At 32.7% G+C, this 18,743-nt stretch overlaps 1 protein-coding gene and 1 long non-coding RNA gene across 2 annotated transcripts; one reads left to right on the top strand and one right to left on the bottom strand.

Moving 5' to 3' along the window:
* Positions 1 to 422: 422 nt before the first annotated feature.
* On the bottom strand, positions 423 to 2,141 carry LOC109170369 (probable transcription factor At1g11510). The gene is made up of 2 exons (XM_019319455.1): positions 2,082 to 2,141; positions 423 to 2,050 (listed from the first exon to the last, which is right to left on the bottom strand). The coding sequence occupies exon 2, from the start codon at positions 2,005 to 2,007 to the stop codon at positions 733 to 735; it is 1,275 nt and encodes a 424-aa protein (XP_019175000.1). The 5' UTR covers positions 2,008 to 2,050; positions 2,082 to 2,141; the 3' UTR covers positions 423 to 732.
* A 13,320-nt stretch (positions 2,142 to 15,461) lies between these two features.
* Positions 15,462 to 18,248, top strand: LOC109167206. The gene is made up of 4 exons (XR_002051806.1): positions 15,462 to 15,667; positions 17,203 to 17,339; positions 17,450 to 17,510; positions 17,909 to 18,248. It is a non-coding gene; the product is annotated as an uncharacterized LOC109167206 (long non-coding RNA).
* Positions 18,249 to 18,743: the final 495 nt, after the last annotated feature.

Below are 18,743 nucleotides of genomic sequence, written 5' to 3'. Positions count from 1 at the left end.
TGCGAAAGAATAGAGCAATCCCAAAACTGGGAACAAACAAACAAAGCAAAGAAATTGAGACCTGCCCTGACCGAGTTGTCTTCAAAGATCCACCAAACAGAGATAATTAACCATCATCTTGAAGGATAGGGGCAGCAGAGCCATATTACGGAACAGCTCCTTGTATATACAAACTAAATGGCACCAAGAAGAAGAAGATAGATCTGACCATCAAGCTAAACTGCTATTCCTATTCCATTTTCTCGTTCACAGCCATTACAAGTCAAACCATCTAGATTTGAATTATATAAAAGAAACACATTGTAACAGAATTGGAAAGAATTGAAGCATGTGCTCCATCTCAACTAAAAGCCTAAGCTGATAGTTGGATTGCACATTAATGGTTATATGCTCAACAGAAAGAATGATAATTGTCGAGATGCTTGAAATGTAGCTAACATTAAAGAAGCTATAACTAAAACGGTAATAAATGATGATATAAACGGGAAACAACAACAGGAGTCAAGAGCAGATTCATGTGAGCTTAATACAAAGCTAGAATGTCAATAAAGTACTCTAGTTCAAATAATGTAATAAACACAATAACCTCTACTACCATGATCTACCACCAGTCGTCCGCTAGTTAATTGAGACGAAAAGTAAATAGTAAATGCAGAAAGCCAACATCATCAAAATAGACCTATAAGCACAAAACGATATTAGCCACCCCGTTAACATAATATACCTGCAAACCTATTTCAGTGCATCCAGAACCAGTCTTCCCTGCTCCTGAATCAAGGCAGCCTTTTTCAAGAACAGCTCGAGCTCAGCTACTTTAAGGGCCTTCCACTTCCCCTCCATCTCAATCAATTTTTCCTCGCTAAGCCCAACCTTGTTCTTATCAATCCACTCTGCCAACTCATTCAATGACTTCCCAAAGAGACTTCCTCCACTCAAATTCAAACTCTTGGAACCTTCCACATTGGTATCAACATCCATGTTTGCGTTAGCTTCTTTCTCTTCATCCAAAACATGATCAACCACCTCAGCTGCTGCTACAGTGGAAGCCTTAACAGGAATAACAGCATTCTTAATCCGGTCTTTCCTTGCACTTGCATTACTAGCTTTCGAGGTTTCTGCAGCTTTAACAACACTCCCATTCTGGGCTTTAAGGCTACCCCATATGTTTTTGGACAAATCATACGCATTTTGCTCGTGGATTTTGGAGAAAGTTCTCTCCTTTCCTTTCTTTTCCTTACGTGCGTTGTTTTCATACTTCTTCTTCAGCCTCCGTATCTTGTCTTGCAATTGAGTCCGGGTGACATCAATGTGCAGAGATTCTCGAATAAAATCATGGAAAGCGTTCAAGTCAGTAACTGGATCAGCATTCTTTTCTTCTGCATAAGCGATCATGCCCTTCAGAACAGCAATCTCGTCCTCCTCGCTCCAGAGTCTTTGAAAAAGTTGCTTCTTTGAGTCTTCAGTGAGTGATTTCTTAGCAGAATTCTCAACCTCAACAGTGGGTTTCTTCTTTGAGTCTTCAGTCATCGATTTCTTAACCCCCGAACTCTCAACCTCACCACTCGGTTTCTTCTTGGACTTCTTCGATTCCTTGGCTTCACCGTCGGCGGCTGGCCGCTTAGTTCCGGCGGCGGATTTGGTCGGAGAAGTGGGTCTAGGAGCAGCAGGCTTGGATCTGGGCTTCTTAGTCGGCGTAGCGGCGGCGGAAGGAGCCTTGGGGTCGTCCATGGGCTTGGAAGCGATGGGCTTGACATTGGGGTTGGAATCGGAATCGCCGTCAGATTCAGAATCGGATTCCTCAGAGGACGAGACGCGTTTGGGTTCGGGCTTCTTGGGAGCCGAGGCAGACGGCTTTTTAGTGACCGGAGTCCTGGAAACCTGGGTCAAGGGTGGCTCTGGCTCGGAATCGGAACCTCCATTCTCGTCGGATGAAGCTTCTTCCTCCTCTTGCTCGGATTCCTCGTCCGTATCGACAGATTTCGCGGGTTCGGGTCGGTTCTTAGCCATTTCTTCTTTGACGACGGGGGCGCAGTTTCTGTAGTTGAGAGATGAGAGGGGGAGGGGCACAGCGAGGACTGTGGAGTGCGGACGGCAGGGTTCTGGTTTCAGGGTTATTCACTCACTCGTTTCGCACATCGTTTGGTCCGCTTCCCTGGTGCGGTTTAATTTGGTAGTTATTAGACTATGCACAATTAATTTCAAATTTCAAAGTGATAGAGGCAATAATGACTCTTTGTACTGATACTGTATTGTAACAGAGTTAGTAGTACTAAAAAAAATATTTTAAAATGGGAAAATGACACTTTTTCCCCCTGTGTTATATACTTATAGCACTTTTTCCCCTTATATTATTTAAGTGGCAATTTTCCCCCCTGATATATTAAATGGACATATTTACCCTTAAAATAAATATTTCATTTATTTTACTTCTCCAACAAATTATAACTACAATTTGAAAAAATAAAATACATTAATTGTTGAATTTAGAATACTTTAAAAATAAAAAAAAATAAAATTTTAAAATAATGTTTGAACCAACAGTTCAAATTGGATCCGAAATTGTGAAACAATGATTCAAAATAAAAACCAAATCGCGATTATATATACTTATATGTGAGAGTCAATATAAATGCGAAAAAAATACACTATTTGCAAATATTATAATTCTAATTTTAAGCTATTGCTAGTAGTTGTTCCGATTTGAACCTCTGGTTCACGGTTCAGAATCTATTTTTTTCCACTTTACAATTTTAATAAACGGAAACCCAAATATTGGGTTATGTTATGAATCATAACCGAATTTTTTTTTATTTGATTGCTATAGTGTTCGGTTCAGTTCGAACCGAACCGTGGCCATCCCTACGTATAAACAATAATTTGTTGAACAAGAGAAATAAATAAAATATGTATTTTAAGGGTAAAAATGTCTATTTAATATTATCAGGGGGAAAAACCGCCACTTTTATAATAATTGAGGGGGCAAATGTGGATGCATGAATAACTCAGGGGGAAAAAGTTCTATAAGCATATAACATAGCGGGAAAAAGTGCCATTTTCCCTTTTAAAATTTATAAACTCGTTCATAAGTTCGTGAGTAGATTAATTGGCTAATTTAATTTCAAAACTCAATATCAAATTGATTATATGTTGTAAATAAATATATGTGGATATTATTAAAGATATTATACTAGGATAATACATCTTTATCCTTTATAGTATTATAGTTATACTAAAACTCTACATATCTTGTATATATTGGAATTGAATGATGATTAACAGTAAATATATTACTCGAGAATATGATCGATATGTAATAAATTGTATTGCTTAAGTGTGCACTGCAACATTGAACAGACAAATCAGGTGTGCACTGCACTAGTGCATATATGGTGTTGAAATCTGGTGCACTTGTATTTTAGTGCAAACTTGAGAAATGGACAGCCATCAGTGGCTTCGCTTAGTTGGCGGTCCAACATGTTCCTTAAATCTTGGTTGAACTTCGCAAGCTGAGAATTGAAAGACGATGGATTATATCTAAGTTGGTGAAATGACTGTTTTACCCCTCAAACTAACATTTACTTAACTTTCATCTAACGGAAGGACCAACATTAGAAAGATTTCAAAAGTGAAGCGTCTAAATTGTCCAAATTAAAAGTCAGGGACCAATTGTGGAAAATCAACATAGTCAGAGGACCATTGCTGGAATTAACTCTAGTCAAATAAGTCAAAATTGGGACAAATTATGAGGTGGACCTAGGTCCAAAACGCGCGTCTAGAATAATGGTGCCGTATTGGCACCGTTCCTCAGCAAATGATTTTTTTTTTGGTGTGTGAAAATATTGTTCAAAATTATGAAACTAGAGGTCAAAAATTATGAAACTAGATTCAAAAACTATGAATATAAAATTCAAAAATTGTGAATATAGATTCAAAAAATTGTGTTATACTGTTGAATATAGAGTTCTTTAATTGTGAATATAGAGTTCTGTAATTGTGTAAATAAAGGTCTGTAATTGTGAATATAGAGTTCTGCAATTATGAACATTGAGTTCTGTAATTTTGTATATTGAGATCTAAAATTGTAAAAATAGAGTTAAAAAATTATGAAACTAGAGGAACGAATTCTGAAGACAAACGCAAGTACAACTAACGAAACAATTTTTTTTTTTTTTTTTTTTTGTTTTTGTTTTCTATTATTTTATTTACAATTATTAAAATATTTTTTTAAAACGTAATATTTTAATAAGATGACCTCGGGCGATGACAAAAATAGGAGAAACATGTCAAATTTTTTTGAATTGTATTATTTTGGAGAGTTCGAAAACATAACTGTAAATTTTTTTTTTTTTTTTTTTTACTTAAATGGTCCATTTGTATTTTTGTGTAGTTAGGTGACTAATTTGAACATTTTTCCTAAAAAATATATGTTAATAAATTGAGCTTCATAAAAGTAATATCATATGTTCATAAAAAAAATTAGCTTCATAAAATCAATATTGCATGTTCATAAAAATGACATTAATTGATTCGATTCATCACTTGAATATATTATTCTCTATTTCTTTTTGTTTAAATAAAATCAATGTATAAAAAATATATTATATATTTTTGTCAATATATCGTGATGGTCTCAGACTCTCGGTTGAATATGAAGAAAAGTTTAAAGATGGTGAATAGACTTTTCAATATTTTTGCAAAATTTGTAACGTGAAAAGAAAAAGCTATATATATATATATATATATATATATATATATATATATATATATATATATATATATATATATATATATATATATATAGGTGTGAATAACAATATAAATACATAAAATTTAGAGAGGGTGAATAGACTTTTCAATCTTTTCATTCGTAAGTAAGTTAAAAACTTATAACACTTTCTCAAAGGTTATATCAGATCTTATATATTGCATATCAAGCAAATTTTATAGGTTCACTAATAAGCTACACATATATATAGGCGTGAATAACAATATAAATACATAAATTTTAAATTACAATTGAAATTTGTAATAATAGAGAGAAATGTTATGCAAAAAGTAAATCTCGTTTTTAATTACTAAATATAACCATAATTCTATATATTTTGATAGGGATATTGGGGAATGAGGTGGGTTTTATTGGGACAAAGTTGAGGTACAATATAAAGTTGAAACAATAAATTGTTTAATTTTAGGTATGAGGGAGAGGGAGAGAATATTCTACTGAAGAATGTTATACTAAATCATTCTCATTTTTACTACGAGCGTCTTACTCTCAGCAATAGATCTTTTGGATGAGATTGAGAGAGGTGCTTATTACAAGTAATAATAATAATAATAAAATTACATATTGATTTTGTTTAAACAAAAAATAAATAAAAATAATAGAGAATAATATATTTAAGTGCTATGGGATATTTGGATCTATTGGGCAAATTATATTGTGCACCGCGGTGCATATTCGATTATGCACCGAGCTTCAAAACGACGTCGTTTTGTTTAATGAAAAAAGAAACGGCACCCGTTTCGCGCCGTTCCGCGAAAAGTAACTCTATTATTCAGTTTCATTTTGTATACACTGCAGTTTCAGTTTAACACAATTACAGTTTCATTTCGATATAACTATAGTTTTATTCAATATTTATACACTCAAATATGTAAAAATGTTATTTAATTTTATTTTATATATACACTATAATTTCAGAAAAGCACAACTACATGATCATTTCGATATAACTACAGCTTCATTGCACAACATATACTCAAATATGTGAAATGTTATTTAGTTTCATTTTATATACACTGCAATTTCATTTCACCACAACTACAGTATCATTTTGATATAACTGTAGTTTCATTTGATAATATATACAACTACCCTAGCTACAACTAACATACAAAGTAAAAGAAAAAAATCACACACAAATTTTTGTATCACATACAAACGCACCCAAAGAACATATATACCAACAACACACAAAATATAAAGAAAAATCATACCAGGGATTACAACACTACTACAGAAAACGGATTTAACGTCTACATTATAACGTCGGTTTTTTGAAAATCCGACATTAAATATTTAAAATTATTTTTTATTTTTTAAAAAAATACATATGACGTCGGTTATTTGGTATGGCCGATGCCGTATATTAAATAAAAAATAAATAAAAAATAAATACGAGATACGACGTCGGCGTTATACGTCGCCGACGCCATATCTCAAAAAAAAAAAAAAAAAATATATATATATATATATATATATGGTATACGGCGTCGGCGACGTATATCGCCGACTCCGTATACTCGAATTTAAAAAAAAAAATAAATAGTAGATACGGCGTCGAAGAATTAATCTCCGACGCCGTATCTCTAATAATTAAAAAAAAATAAAAATGGTATACGGCGTCGGCGACGTATAACGCCGACGCCGTATACTCAAATTAAAAAAAAAAAGAAATAATAAATAAGAGATACGGCGTCGGAGTTAATTCTCCGACGCCGTATTGAATAATTATAAAAAAATTAAAATGGTATACGGCGTCGGCGACGTATATCGCCGACGCCGTATACTCGAATTTTAAAAAAAAATAAAAAATAAATAGTAGATACGGCGTCGGAGAATTAATCTCCGACGCCGTATCTCCAATAATTAAAAAAAAATATTAAAATGGTATGCGGCGTCGGCGACGTATAACGCCGACGCCGTATACTCAAATTAAAAAAAAAAATAATAATGAAGCTAGAACATTTCAGATCGGCGCCCAAACTCCCAAACTCAACATTTCACACTCCTCACTCATCTGCTCCAAACTCCCACCGCCGCCGAACGCCCTACGCCACCGATGCTCTCCACCGCCGCCTAAGCCGTCGTCCTCGGCCTCGCTCGCAACAGTGCCTGCCTTGCCTCGCTGTCGTCCTCGCAGTCGCCCTACGTCGTCCTAAGCCGTCGCCCTACGTCGTCCTCGCTCGCCGCCTCTCCTGCAAGGTACGTACGTGTATATATATATATATATATATATATATATATATATATATATATATATATATATATATATGTATAAATATATATATATTATAAATTAAAAATGGTTATGTATATATATTTTTTGAATTTTGAATTTTATATATTATTATTGTGTATGTTTTCGAAATTTTAGGAATAATTGTGTATATATATTTAATTTTATAAGTTAGTGGGTCAATTATGAATTGTTGTGTGTATATGTGGAATTTTATATTGGATTCAACCACAAATGAATAATATGGAAGACAGGAAATCATATATAAATGCCACCATGCAGTCGGGGAAGAAATTGGTATACTTAGCCCCATATGTTCTCAAGTAAGTATTAATTACGTTTTAAATAAAAGTACTTATATATAATATATTTTTATTATATATTATATTCACTTAAAATTAATAAATTATTTATTTGTAGTGAGCATTGGATGTTGATGGCGATTTGTTCTCGACTAAATGAAGTTTTTTGGTTTGATTCACTTGGTCATGGGCCGCGTGAAGACATTAAACATATAATGGAAACGTATGTAAATTTATATAATTAATTAGTAATTATCATTAAACTAGTGATGCCAAGTATTTATATATATTCTATGTCTTATATTAATAAGTGTATGACTGCAACAAACATGATGAGTGGAAAGAAACAAAATCGTTCACCAAAATGGACTATATGTTCAGTAAGTACTTCATTCACTTTGTAAAACATGCAAACTTATTGTTTTTTTTATTAATTTATTTTATTTTTATTGTAATTCAATGTAGTGTGCTATACAAAAGGGAACCACCGAATGTGGTTATTATGTGATGAAGTTCATGTTGGAAATTGTTTCCAACAATCTAAGTAAAGGAATGGATAAGGCAAGTAATTTCTTAATATATCTTTTGGCTTCAAATGTTTAAAAATACTTGCTTATTTATTAATTTTATTTCTTTTGAACTTTGTAGGCTTTGGAAAGACAAGGAAGATTGCCCTACAACAAAAAAGAGATTGATGAAGTTAGAGACAAATGGTCTAAGTTTCTTATTGATGAATGGGTTAATAAAACGCTTCTTAGTTGATACTTTACGTTTAAAATTAGTTTATGTTTATTGACTTAATGTTTATTAGTTTTGTTGAATTGTGGTACTTATATTAGTTTTATGTTTAGTATGTAGCTTGAATTAGCTTAATGAATTGTGTTCTTTATATTAGTTTCATGTTTAATAGTTTGATACTTTACGTTTAAAATTAGTTTATGTTTATTGGCTTAATGTTTAGTAGTTTTGTTGAATTGTGGTACTTATATTAGTTTTATGTTTAGTAGCTTGAATTAGCTTAATGAATTGTGTTCTTTATATTAGTTTCATGTTTAATAGTTTGAATTAGTTTAATAAATTAGTTGATGTTGAATGTTGAATGTTAAATTGCTAGCTGCGCAGGATTTGAAAATTGATACAGGTTGGGTAGAAAACATAAAACGCATATAAATAAAAAAAAAAAAAATAACATACGGCGTCGGTTTTTAGGTAAAAGCCGATATGTTATTATTTTTTTTTTTAAAAAAATAAATATATACGACGTCGGTATTTACCTAAAAACCGACGCCGTAGGTTAATTATTATTTTTTAAAAAAATAATAAATATATATATATATATATATATATATATATATATATATATATATATATATATATATATATATATATATATATATATATATATATATATATATATATATATATATATATATATATATACGGCGTCGGCTTTTACCTAAAACCCGACGCCGTATATTACATACAACGTCGGTTGTTCAACCGACGTCGTATCATTTACTTACGACGTCTCTTAAGACGACGTCGAAAGATAACCAACGTCAAATGGGGTATTTTAACCGACGTTAAAACCGTTTTCTGTAGTAGTGCAAGGTTGTTGAAGAGTTGTTCGAATGAAGATGAAGGAGGATGCTTGGCGGTGAAGAACAAAATGCGGAACAAGAAGAAGAGAAAAGTCCAAAACGATTTTAATTAGGAGAGGTAAAAGATGCCATTTATTTAAAACAAATAAAGGATTCAGAACCTACTAACTTAATTTTTAAACGCTACTTAAAGTAACCTAAATAAGGTCTGCCAAATAGAGCCTTAGTATAACCTAATATTTTTTTTTTTCTATTTTGACTTAGTATAACCTAATATAAGATCAACCGAAATTACACATAAGCAAACACTAAAAATATATAATAAAATGGATCATCCGATTGATCCTTTGCTTTGATCAATCTTGTGGTATACCTCTATGAGTTTTGGTATCTTTAGATAAATTAATGAGATTCAAATTTAAATTTGAAAACTAACCTAACTCCCCATTAAAGTATACCGTACCCCAACCAAGTTGGTGAACTTGATAGATAACAATGCCAGTCAGCTATATATGGTAATAGATATACAACATGTAACTAAAGAAAAGACATTTGTACAAAGTTGTATGTTTATTATTATAATTTTAGAATAATAAACAACAAGCAACTACATATAATCCTTTACAGTAAGAAAGAAGAAGAAATGTATGAGGCATCAAAATCTGTACTGTAGTATAGTAGAGTCAATACTGAGTACAGTGGAAAGGAAGGGAGAATAAACTAATATGACAGGCATTTTCCTCCCTGGCCTGCATAGATGGTTGAGCCCAAGGGACCTGCTGGTTCTTGCAAAATCTCTTCCTTAATAAGACCCTCAAAGTGTGAACGGCTGTCGATATAAATATCATCGTCCTCCAACAAAGGTTGTTGGATAGCAAGTAGTTCGGGATCCTCATTCAGAATACCCGCATCGAATAATAATAAACCCATATCATCATCATCAGCGCCGCCATTATTATTCTCCCCTTGCACAGATTGTTGCAGGACACCCGCCGGTTGTGCCAAAATCTCCTCTGTAGGCGGTGGCGGTAATGTCTCCGTGGCAGTGGAACCCTCCATCAAAATTTGCAATATCGTCTCAATAGGAACATCCTTGATTTCTTGAGGCTCATGCGCTCTCTTTTTCCTTTGGAGCCTACACAGGATGAAATCCTTTGTATGTTCCAGAATTGAATACGTCTCCGTAGCTTTCATGATCACTGCCTCATTCAGATAAAACTCTTTCAGAAGCCATTGCCGATCTTGTTCAGGTTCCTGTTTGTTCTGATAACGGAAACTCCGCTTATACCCCAACCGCGCTCCAGTTTTCTTGTCAATTATTGGTTTGCCTTTATCTTGACCGTGCCAAGTGCCATGCTTTTTCCCCACTGTGCGGTCAAATCTTAATGCGGATTTGGATTTCTTCTTCAACTGAGTGAAAAAGTATTGATATTTCTCATGCGAATCCCAGCGGTATAACTCCCATGGCTCTTTTTCCCCGTACAGATCTTCATGCCGAATATTTGTGTCATACCAACCAATCCCAGTAATGAAACGGAAGAGAATCATGAGCAACTCATAGTCGCGAGGTGTAAAGCGATCACAGAAACTCTTCTTCATATTTACGTAGGATCTGAGTGAATCGGAGTAGGACATGCAAGGTTTTGTAATTAGTAATTTTGTATGAGTAGAGTGGGAGACCGCTTGAATATTTATACTTGTCTTAATCCTATTTTTTGTCAGTTTAGGAACACACTTTACTGGGATTGGGATTGAGGCTCTTTTTTTTTTTTTTTTTTTTTTTTTTTTTTTTTTTTTATTTAAATAAAATTAATGTATAAAAAATATATGTTTATGAACTTAAATTCAAAAAAATAATATTATATGATTATTTATAAAACAAACAAATTAAGGTTCAAAACTCAATGTTCATAAAAATGATGTCAATTGATCTGATAGCACTTAAATATATTATTCTCTATTTCTTTATGTATTTTTTTTTTATTTAAACAAGATTGATGTATAAAAATATATATGTTTTTTTATAACTTGTAATAAGGACCTCTCCCCATTTCATTGAAAAACTTGATTTATCGCTGAGAGCATGGACGGAGCCAAAGGGAGGGCAGGGGACCGCTGCCCCCTCCCCACCCTCACCCCATGTATAATAGTTGTATATATATATATATATATATATATATATATATATATATATATATATATATATAGGGTCGCACTCAGGTGAGGCGATCCCTTCCCGTGTGGTCGTGTGGCAATTTTCAGAATACACCAATAATTAAGTAAGATATACACCACTAATGTCGAAAAATACACCACAAATTGGATATGTATCACTAACAACATACCATTTGGTGTGAGTAAAAACACCATACAGTGTTCGAAAATACACCATTGGGGTTAGTAAGTTATATGGTGTATTTTTTGAGTCTGTTGTGTATTTTTTGATGTTTTTTTACATTTCATTGTGATGTGTTTTCCTTACACTGTTGGTGCATGTTGTTAACATTGTTGGTGTATTCTAAAATTCAGCCACACGACCACATGACCACATTTGAGTGTTATTATATATATATATATATATATATATATATATATATATATATATATATATATATATATATATATATATATATTATACAAGTTTTAGTATTAGTATAACGAAAGAGATAAATGTTAACAAGAAATGAGATAGATTAGTTGGTAGAGCATATGTTTGGTTATAGTTAAGGTCTAAAGTTGTTTGAATCCTTTGTTGGCATTAACACAATTTAATACTTTCTCTTAACTTCAATATAATCACATTATACCAAGACTATGTGGTCTAATGGTATCCGGGTTGGACTTCCATTTGGAAGGTTACTACGAGTTCGAGCCTCAGTGGAGGCGTTATTGGTTCTTTGTGTTTCAGTAACTTGAGAAAGTATATGAATAGATACTACAATGTAATACGGCCAGTAACATTCAAAAAAAAAAAAACATAATCCCATTATATATAACATTCTTTTATATTAAAAATGAGATGTGTAATTTATAATGTGTTCTCTATTCAAATTATTTTATCAAATTAATTATGTTCATATTTTGTTATGAATATTTTTAATAAAATTTCGATGTGTTTTATTTTTCGTTCATATCCAACAATATTTATACCTATATTTCTAGGGTAATTTTTTTTTTAATTACCTCTTTTGTTTTAATATTTTGACAGTGCATTACGTGCTAGTGTGTGGTACATTTTTTAGTGCTCTATGGTATATTTTTGAGTGATTAATGGTGTATTGATTTGTATTACACTACTCAACGGGGATGTCAAACCCGTTGACGGGTTCAATAGACCCGTTATCGAGTGCTAGCGTGTGGTGATATTTGAGTGCTCTGTGGTGCATTTTTAAGTGCTATATGATGCATATTTGAGTGATTAATGATACATTGATTTGTATTACACCACTTAACGAGGGTGTCAAACCCGTCGATGGGTTCAATAGACCCATCAACGAGGTGTATTACATGCTAGTGTGTGGTGCATTTTTTAGTGTTGTGTGGTGCATTTGCAAGTGATACATGGTGCATTGAGATTTTCTCGCGCCTTTGGATGCAAATGATCGTACGATGCAGATTAGGCCACACGACCGTATGGAAGATGATGACCGCATATGAACTAATTTCTATATATATATATATATATATATAAGGGTTCAGGTGCGGGGAAGGTTTCCATGCGGTTGTGCGAAGGACGCACCTTAAACATTAAAATTGTGCACCTTAAATACACAAATCACCACGCACCTTAAACACACAATTAAAGCACCCTAAGAACACAAATCACTCACTTTATTAAGTACACAAACCACGCACCTTAAGAACAATACAAAACACCTTAAAAACACAAACCACGCACCTAAGGTTTTAAAATGACTCACCTTAAGTTTCACACAACTGACGCACCTTAAGCATACAAATCATGCACCTTAAGAAGGAAAACAACGCACCTTAAGAAGGAAAACAACGCACCTTAAATTTCAACAACTACTCACATTAAGCACAGAATCCACGCACATTAAACACAAAAACCACGCACCTTAAATTTGACCTAGATACAAAAAATTACCAAATTGCCACCATTATTTTTTTTTTTTTTTAAATTTTGGTAATCCTAAACGTTGATTTAAGCAAGATCAATGACTCAGATTTAACCTCACAACTGCACCTAGGCGCACCAATCGCACCTAAACCTAATCTAATAACATAATAAGTGTGGATGAAGGTTATACCCTTCATTTATGTCCGTTTTTTTTGTTAAGTTTTATGATACATTATGCTATAAATGTTGTACTATACAATATTTTGGACAAACATACCCCTAACGTTATAACTTCCGTTATCTTTTCCATTATTGCTACCATGTACATGCATCCATAATATATTTTCTCATTTTCAATAATAATAATAATAATAATAATAATAATAATAATAATAATAATAATAATAATAATAATAATCATAATCATAATAATAATAATAATAATAATATACACATTATATATTGGGGTTATATGTTAGTTATTTCTTAAAATATAAATATTAAATTTATAGAAATGTTTTACATTATTATTATTATTATTATTATTATTATTATTATTATTATTATTATTTATAATAATTTAAATATCTAAAATCTAAATAAATTTAAAATTTTAATATAAAATATTAATATTGGGCACCTATTTTTTGCGCATCGCGCATATGAAATACTAGTATATGTATATATATATATATATATATATATATATATATATATATATATATATATAAACTTTACATTATTATTTGCATGCAATACTTAACTTACATAGATACATTTATACTATTTCCGTTGCAGACATATTATTTTATATATAGAGGAAGGTTCAAGTGCGGCGATGTCCTTAGGTGTGGCAGTGCGGTGTCACCAAAAGTTCAACAAATATACATCATCAATGTTAGGAAAATGCACCACAAAAACATACACAAATTAGGTACGCATCACCAAAAACACACCATTAGGTGTGAATAAAAACACCATACCGTGTTCGAAAATACACCATTGGGGTGTGGTGAGTTATATATGGTGTTTTTTTGGATCTGTTGTGTATTTTTTGGTATTTTTTTGCATCTCATTGTGGTGTGTTTCTCTTACACTGTTGGTGTATTATGAAATTCCGTCGCACCGCCGCACCTAAGGACATCGCCGCATTTGAACCTTTTCCATATATATATATATATTTTAAACTGCCGTAACTTCTCCTAACAGTCACATTTTACATCTATAAATATTTGGAGAAACATTTGAAAGGACACATGCATTTAACTTGTACACTACTGGAAATTATGGAATTTCCGACCACCTGAAAATGATCTTAAATCAAGTCGAAAGCCTTGTTCCGACCACTTTTGGTATCCGGAAAAACCTTTGTTGCTATTTCCGACCACTTTTTGGACTTTTTGGTATCAACTTAATTTAAGATCATTTTCAGGTGGTCGGAAATTCCATAATTTTCAGTAATGGTAGTATACTAATATATTTGACACAATCTTACAATTTTACTGAAAATTCTTAAACAAAGAACTTAAAAATTTCATTCATCTTCTTGTATCTCAAATAAGTTTAAATCTGGAACCTTGTTACTTTTTTCTGAAAGATATTTAAAACTTAGAAAGTGATTACACGCGTCAAGATCTCAATTCCTCACTTAGCTTGCATGATTATTGCAGTCACTCCAATTTTTATAACAATCACTTCAAATGCTTCTCTATCATGCATCTTTGAATTGGCCTTGATTTCTTGGTATGCCGGCTTCAATTCACAAGTTTTGGCAGAAATTCTTGGCATGGAAGGCTCCATTTTAAGTAGAGCAGAATGTTCTTTCCAATCAGCTCCGAAACAAGAACCTAAGCAGAAACAAATAAAACCGAATTAGTAACATTTCCAAGTTCATTACCAACTCACTTCAGCATTCACTACAAAAAAATGTGAAAATAACGACGGATTTAGCGACGGGCCTATTCAGTTGCTAAATTAGCGACGGAATAGCGACAACTTAGCAACGAATTTTATTTTTTTTGTTAAATAAGCATTTAGTGACGGATTAGCGACGGATTAGCGAGGAATTTTTGCGACGAAATATTTCTGTCGCTAAAAACGTAGCTAATTTTAGCGGTAAACTTTGGCGCAAAAAATAGCGACAAACTAACAACGGATTTATGATTCCGTCGCTAAATATTCAAGTATTTTTTTTTGTATTTCCAGTTAGCAACGGATTTGAGTATCCGTCGCTATGTTTAGCGACGGATACTCAAATCCGTCACTAAATTTACAAGTCGTATTGATTTTTCATTTTAGCAACGGCATTAAATACGTCGCTAATTATAAATAAAGTTTTTTTTTTCATTTTAACGACGGATTTTAAAATCCGTCACTAACTTTAAGAAATACTCCGTATTATATTATATTTGAACGTATAAAACCAATTTAGTTTCTCCCTAAGTCCCTAACCCTAATAGGTCGACCTGACCAATTCAGACGCTCCCCTAACCCTCTGCGCCGATAGCCGCCTGCCGCCTCCCCACCCGCCGTCGACCATCGCCTCCCTTACCCACCGCCTACAGTCACCTCGCCTACCCGCTGCAGACCGTGGAGTCCAGAACCAGAGAGGAGGATCGGATTGCGACGTTGTATACATCCTCGAATTGGGTTCAAACACTCGAGGTAATCTTTGTTAATCTCTATTTTTTTCCCTGATCTTGAGATAGGAGGAAAATTATTAAAGTATTTGATTGTGATGATTATGTGGCATTGGTTGGCTGGCTTTAATTCTTTTTAGCTGGACTTCTGTTTGGATTTTATTGCAAATTCTATTCTTTTCTGGAATCCATCTTAAGTACTCATCTTGGCATTGTCCAGAATTATCTAGTCATAACAGGAATTCTAGCGTTTGGAGTCATAACATCCAGTATTAATCAATTCTGTATTCCTAATTTCCTTCTTTGATTAATTCTGCTTTAATTAATTAAATTAAATCCTGCTTTTGAATTAATTCTGCTTTTGAAGTCATAACATCCAGTATTAATCAATTGATACGTTTGAAGTCATAAGATCCAGTATTATTAATCAATAAAAGCAGAATTAATCAAAAGCATGCTTAATTAAGAACCTATGAGCTCAACTTGGTTTGACTGGAATGGTTCTCTGCTTGGCTTTGCTTAGATGAATTTCTGACTGGAATGGTTAATCTTGGAACTGAGTTTGTGATGGTTATGTACACCAGACTCCTTGGCTATGGATTGGGATTTTCTTTATTTTTATTATTCTGTTTGTATATTATCCATATTGGTGGTGTGGGGTGAATACATTTTGGTTTACGTATAAAAAAGATGGTGAGTTACTTCATGGCTATTTTTTTTATGTGATCACTAATTATGTTATGTGTTTTACAACTTGAGCATAGTCAATTGTCATCATATCATATTAAGCAACATGTGTACCTAAAATCCGCATGGTGTTAGTAGGCTTAATTAAACATACTTCTCCATTAAAATTAAGTATGTCTATTTTTTGCATGGCGTTAGTATGCTTATGTCCTCTTTTCTAATTATTTGCAACTTAAAATTTATGGTGACCCTTCTGTGATGATTTTCTGGAGTTTTGCTTTGAGAGATTCAATGTGGCAATCTGGTCTCGTAGATCCAAGTACTCAACTTTACTTTTGATGTTTGCTTTGTCAATTTCTTCGTATTAGTCTTGTATGATCTTCTATCATTTCTCCCTGTCCCTTTTCATAATGCACTAAGTAGCATATATATGCATGAAAATTATTGTTCCAGTGGTGAATTATTTATTGGGAGATCTGAAGCACAAGTTGTTATTTTGCTAGGTACCTTTCGTTATTCAAATCTTCTAGAGCCGCATGGAAAATTCTGGGCTTCATTTTATTTGTGTCACCCCCACCAATATTTTTCATTGATTGATTGGCCACTCTTTTAGGATTTTTTTGGGGTAACTGAAATAAGACTTACTTGCTTTAATCACATTATTATGATCTAAAAGGTGCATGAACACTGTCTGTTCGGGTGTTTTTCTTCTAATATTAACACAGATAAAAACACCTCTAAGCTATTTTTTCCTTTGTCTTTTGCAAATCCTCTAAAATAGAAGTTTGTTATAAAACTAAGTTCATTAACTGGTTATTGATTTTCTCAGCTTTACACAACAAGTTTCTGAGTTCTATGTGCTGTGTTTTGCAGGATATGTCTCATAGTACCATGACCAGATTCAAGACTCTTCTTAATCCTGTAAGTTATTGCCTTGGGATAAAGGAGACTTTGATGAGTCAAACACATTGTTATTGGATGATTCTCCATACAAGGCCCTTCTTAATCTTGTAAGTTATCCCATATTCTGTTTTAATACAGGCCTCTAATTTTAAGCTTATTTTTACCAGCTATTTCTTTTTATAATTGTTTCTTTGGCTTATACTGTCATCATTCCCAGGTTCACACCGCAATCTTTCCTTATTCCTACAACTTCAGGCTTAAAGATGATAATTCATTAGGTAACTTTAGGCTATACAAATTGCACCATTTTAGCTCAGGTTCTGATGTTAAGAAATGAATGAATTGATGTGATTTTGAACTGTTTATTGTTATTATTGAGTGCAATAACTTCTTTGACAGTTATCTTTGATGTCTTGAACACTTGAAGTCGGAGCATCGCTTTAGCAGTCATCATTGTCATAATTGTAACATGTATAGGATTCACATGAAGCTTTATCTCTTTTCATCAGATGTCTTATTCAGTTTTTCTAGTTTCACAAATTACCAATACTATTGGAGTTGGGAGGCATTTTCAGTTATTGTTTCTTCTGTGAATACCTTGGAATCATTTGTTTGAACACATGTTGACAGTTGACACAACTTGTATGAATATTTTATTTCTCAATTGAATTTGTAGGTTGTTTCTGTTCTTGATTTTCTGCGAATACCTTATGTTCAATTTTATCAACACATATCCATGAAAGAAGGGGTGGAAGGACCATCTGATGCGAGCTGGGGACATTGATATGATGCAGGAAGGCAACAATACTTTTATTAATTATTTAATAAATATTTTAGTTACATTAGAATTGCTTAGTAGTTGCTGGTCTTAGTCTTTTAGGTGTTCTAGTTATTTGATTTAATTAGAAGTCTTGTCAATTCATTGTGTACTTTAAGGTAACAATTAGATTGTGTGTATTAATATATTTTTTAACGATGTAACATTTTACAATTCTATATTATTGTTATGTTATTGAGTTTGAATGTCTTAATATAATATATTTTGTAATTATATTATTGAAGTACTATATTATAAGATTATTGTAGGTATGGGATAATTAGTAGCATATTTTTTTTAAAAAAATTTTAAAAATTTAGCGACGGACAAAAATTGTAGCAAATCTGTAGCTAAATACTTTCTAACATCAAAGAATAATAATGAAATAGCGATGGAAAATTCCGTCTCTAAATTTAGCAACGGAATATTTCGTTGCTATTCTCTTGCAAAATTTGAAAATAATAACGAAATAGCGACGGAAAATTTCGTCTCTAAATTTAGAGACGGAATATTTCGTTGTTATTCTCTTGCAAAATTTGTCGTTCAAATCGTCGTGGCGAGGGAAATAGCGACGGATTTTTTTTAGGTTAACGACGGAAAAATCCGTCGCTAAATGTAGCGACGGAACTAGACTGCGTCGTTAGTGAATAGCGACGCCACTTTTTGCGACGGATCAAATCCGTCGCTATTCACT

The sequence above is a fragment of the Ipomoea nil genome, unplaced genomic scaffold (genome assembly GCF_001879475.1).
Source record: "Ipomoea nil cultivar Tokyo-kokei standard unplaced genomic scaffold, Asagao_1.1 scaffold0317, whole genome shotgun sequence".
Lineage (NCBI taxonomy): Eukaryota > Viridiplantae > Streptophyta > Magnoliopsida > Solanales > Convolvulaceae > Ipomoea > Ipomoea nil.
This window is presented reverse-complemented; position numbering and strand designations above follow the sequence as displayed.